The 4,340-nt window shown below is 33.7% G+C and overlaps 1 protein-coding gene across 1 annotated transcript; it reads left to right on the forward strand.

The window, feature by feature from the left end:
* Positions 1-3,595: 3,595 nt before the first annotated feature.
* On the forward strand, positions 3,596-3,937 carry LOC112505397 (auxin-responsive protein SAUR19-like; the record flags this gene model as incomplete). The annotated part of the gene is made up of 1 exon (XM_025109311.1): positions 3,596-3,937. A coding segment is annotated over one exon (342 nt), but the record flags the coding sequence as incomplete, so codon positions are not given.
* Between the last annotated feature and the right edge of the window lie 403 nt (positions 3,938-4,340).

A 4,340-nucleotide genomic window follows, 5' to 3' on the forward strand; every position in this document is an offset into this window, starting at 1 on the left:
AAAAAATAATGTTGAAAAGAGATAAAAATAAAAATAGAAAACCACATAAACTTTTTATTTGGTGTAATTTTAATTGTTTTGACGAAAACTTAAAATGGAATATCTTGTTATAAAAAATAATTATTCTATTATAACTTAATAAATTACATAAATCGTTTTCTTGATTTTATCACCGTCAAACGTATTGCTTAAGGTTTACGCATGCAATTTGTTGTTTTTGATGAGTTTTGTATGTTTTCCTTGATCAGAGTAGTAAATATTCGATTTTGATCTTACATGAGTGATTGTACAAGTGATAGGTGAATTCTTTTGTTTTATGGAATCCAAATTTTGTGAATGTGATGATACTATATGTGATCACTAGCCAAATTGTTTTCTTGATGCTTATATTTTATCTACTATTTGATATTTAATCCATTTTAATTGATTGTGCGGTTGTTGGTAGTAGTTTTTTCTTCTTAGTATGGAATGCATATAGATTTGCTTCGATAATGGATTCTTGATGCTTATATTATATTTACCTTTTTCATATATCAATAGTTGATTATGTAATCATGAATTTTTGCAAATATATTTTTGCAAGTAGTAGTGGTTTGATGTAAGTTATACTTTGCACACCGTATTTGTTAACATTTATATTGATTATTTAGTAAAAAAAAAACACTAAATAGTTCACTGGGGGTAAATTGGTTATTTTAACCAGTTCTGTCTAGTCCTGTCATGTCTTACCAAATGTTGAACAGCTGTTCTGTTCTGTCCAGTCCTGTCTTGTCTGCGTACCAAACACACCCTATATGCTAGTTCGGCTAAAAGCTAGGGTACCACAAGAAATATTTGTTAAAGATAATATAAAAACTGGCAATATTCGTAATAGGTTATCCCAAAACATGCTTAGAGCACTAGCGACACAAAGGATGGGTTTCGAGCACACAAATACAGTGAACTAGGGCTCGAAAAATAGGCCCTGTATGGAGATCATTGAGAAGGACCCAAATACTTACTGCCGCCAACTCCCTAGCACCATTCACACCACCTCAGACGTTTTAAATGCCAAATACCTTCTCGCATACAACCAAGCTAACTCCTCAGAGGATGGTCCAGGGACGAATCTTCTCCCATCCAGATAGGAAGATAGGATGATGTGTTACAAGAAGGATGTGAGTTTATGCCCCGTTTAGAGCACTCGTAGACTTTACAAGACATATAATGTATAAAATTCTTCTACCATCATTTTAGTAATTACAAAAYAAATAGAAAYGAGACCTATACTGAAATCTATGCAACTTATGCAACAAATCTCAAAAGGGGATTTCAAGAAATTTTACAAGACATTTAAATGTTATTAAGAAGTAATGAAAAGAAGGCCGACTTTAATATATTATCTTTAATTCTTCATTATACTTATTGACCTCTCGTCTTAGAAAAGTAAGTTAAATACTTAGCTTTTTTTTTGGCAAATAAAATAGTAATTTTTATCTCAGAAGTTGATGATTAAAGTTGTCTAGTTGTTGGCAAAATATGATAACCACATTAATGTATTATAAAATATAAATCTATATAAGTTCTTCTGAAGAGTGATTAGTTGTCACTTGATGCATGGAAATGCTCAACACTTTGGTATATCCATAATTATTGAATGTGGGTTCCATTTGACATAGATCATATAATTTGTTCTATACAGAACATAAATAAATTTCATGGTCGTTGTGATAGTCATTTGTGAAACCAAGCTACATAGAAAAGGGAGGTCCTGAACTTCCTCTTTGTACAACATGTTCGAAATAACTACTAGTTCCAATTTCAAACAACCGGGACAAGCGACTCTGTTTCACAAGTTGTATTTATATGGTCAGTGATCTGTTTTCACAAAAAAAGTGTTTTTACTACACGGGATTGTGTGTTGATGTGACAAGCGAGATCAAATACGCCAAGCCGACAAGCCAGATCTACAAACATCTCTTCACTACAGGTGATTGTGAACCCATCCATTAGATGGTCATAACCAAACTCTTCCTCTGCTTGACGTAGTACGTCTTGAAATGATGGTTGGCATAACAAAGATACAGGGATCACATATCTCTTCTTTTCTTGCTTCTCTCCGAGATAAATTGCGAAATACCCTTTTGGTACCTCTGTAGTTGTTGGTGTATGGTTCCATTCGACAAAGATCGTCAGAGAACTTGATTTTCTTGAATGATTCGAGGCATACGAATAGCCATTTTCCAAATGTTGATAAAAGAGATAAAATAATCTGAATGTATTTTTTCTTAGTGAAAGATGTTGTAGTGGGTTTTGAGATGGAGTTATTAATTTTGGTGCTTTGCCTATTGTATGCTTTACATATTTGATTTATTGAAGCTTCAAATGTACGATTGGTGATAAAAAGGACATTAAATGGCAGACGGAGACGGTGAGACAAAATTACAAAATATCATGTGGCTGTGTCTTCTAACTTGCATGAAAGAACGACAATTCTTGTCATTACGACCAAGGCCATATCGCTAAATAGAATACAACAGGGTCGAAATAACTCTAAATTCTAATTTCATACAACTGGGACAGTGACTCTATCTCACAAGTTGTATATGGTTACTGATAATGCTTTACAAAAATGCGTCTTCACTACATAGGATTGTGAGCCGAGGCGATAAGCGTGATGAAAATACGCCAAGGCGATAATTCAAAACGTCACCATAGCACGACATTCGATGACGCTTAATTTTTAAAATTGTCACTTTGGCATAACATCCGTGATGTTCATAAAACAAAGTGTCACCACAACACAAAGTAAGTTGATGTTTATTAATTAAAATCGTCAGCTTCACATGACATATGGTGACATTTTCTTAGAAGTGTCACCATAACATGACTTACAGTGATGTGTATTATTCAAAACCATCCTCGTACCATGACATATGGTGACGTTTATTTTACAAAGCCGTCATCGTAGCATGACATATATCTTAGGATGACATACAATGAAGTTTATTATTCAAAATCATCACCACACATGCAAATGTTGTTGTTTATTTTTCAAAATTGTCATGGTAGCATGAATTACGATGACATTTTTTATTCCAAACTGTCGTCGAAGCATGACATATGATGATGTTTATTCTTTAAAATCATCATCACAGCATGACATGTGGTGAGACATTTATTATTTAAATCCGTCATTATAGCATGACATACAGTGACGTTTATTATTCAAAACCGTCACCGGAGTATGAAATACAATGATGTTTATTTTCGACACCGTCACCGTAATGTTTATTTTTCAAAATCATCACCGTAGAACGCAATATTCTGACGTTATTGAAAACCGTCACCATAAAATAACATATGGTGAAATTAAATTATCAAAACCATTATCTTAAGCGAACTTTTGGCGATGATTGTGTTTATCATTTAACTGTAAAATGAATATGAATTTAAAAACTCATAACATGAATCAAATGATTAACGTTACACATAAGAACATTAAAGTAATAATATACATTATATGAATAATGCACGAGAAAACCAATAACAAAAGTACTAGATACCTCAAACAAATGATCTAAGCTATTCTGCTCGTTCGCTTCGATCTCTTCAGCATAACATTAATGGTTGTATAATTGTTGTTTTGCTTCGTATATTTTTGCTTCTCGCCATTATAACAAAGAGGTATGCAAAACAAATTCTCCGACGATCATTGTCAAATGGAAGCAGCAATACATACATGGCCGTCCCTAAAGGTTATTTTGATGTTTATGTTGGGGAACAAGAGAAGAAGAGATTTGTGGTTCCAGTATCATTGTTAAGCCAACCTGCATTTCAAGAATTATTATATCAAACAGAGGAAGAATTTGGGTACAGCCATCCAATGGGTGGCCTCACCATTCCATGCAGCGAAGACATATTCACTGATCTTGCTTCTCGTTTGGGGGCATTATGACTTGTACATGGCAGTTTTAAATTTCTAGTTGGTTTTGTAAAGTACGAACAATAGGACCTTTAAAAGTTTGTAAGACTTGTGGAGACAATTGTCCCAGTTTTATGAAATTTGATTTAGGAATTACATATGACGATTGTGTTATGAGCTARGACATAAATGACACAATACAATCCAATTCTTATATCTGAATAAACTAAAAACCATAAACTAGAATTATGAAAAAAGTAAGGGGTAAAGAAATCGCCGCCTCCTTCTTTCTCGTCACCGCTTCCTTTCTCAACAAAGATGGTAATCTCTTCTCCCCCATGAAAAGTGAAGCCTGTAGGTTCTCAACAATGATGGTAATCTCTTCTCCCCCATGAAAAGTGATGCCCGTAGGTTCTCAACAACGATGGTAATCTCT

The sequence above is a fragment of the Cynara cardunculus genome, unplaced genomic scaffold, assembly GCF_001531365.2.
Source record: "Cynara cardunculus var. scolymus isolate 2C unplaced genomic scaffold, CcrdV1 Un_Scaffold_10496, whole genome shotgun sequence".
In the NCBI taxonomy this organism is placed as follows: Eukaryota; Viridiplantae; Streptophyta; class Magnoliopsida; order Asterales; family Asteraceae; genus Cynara; species Cynara cardunculus.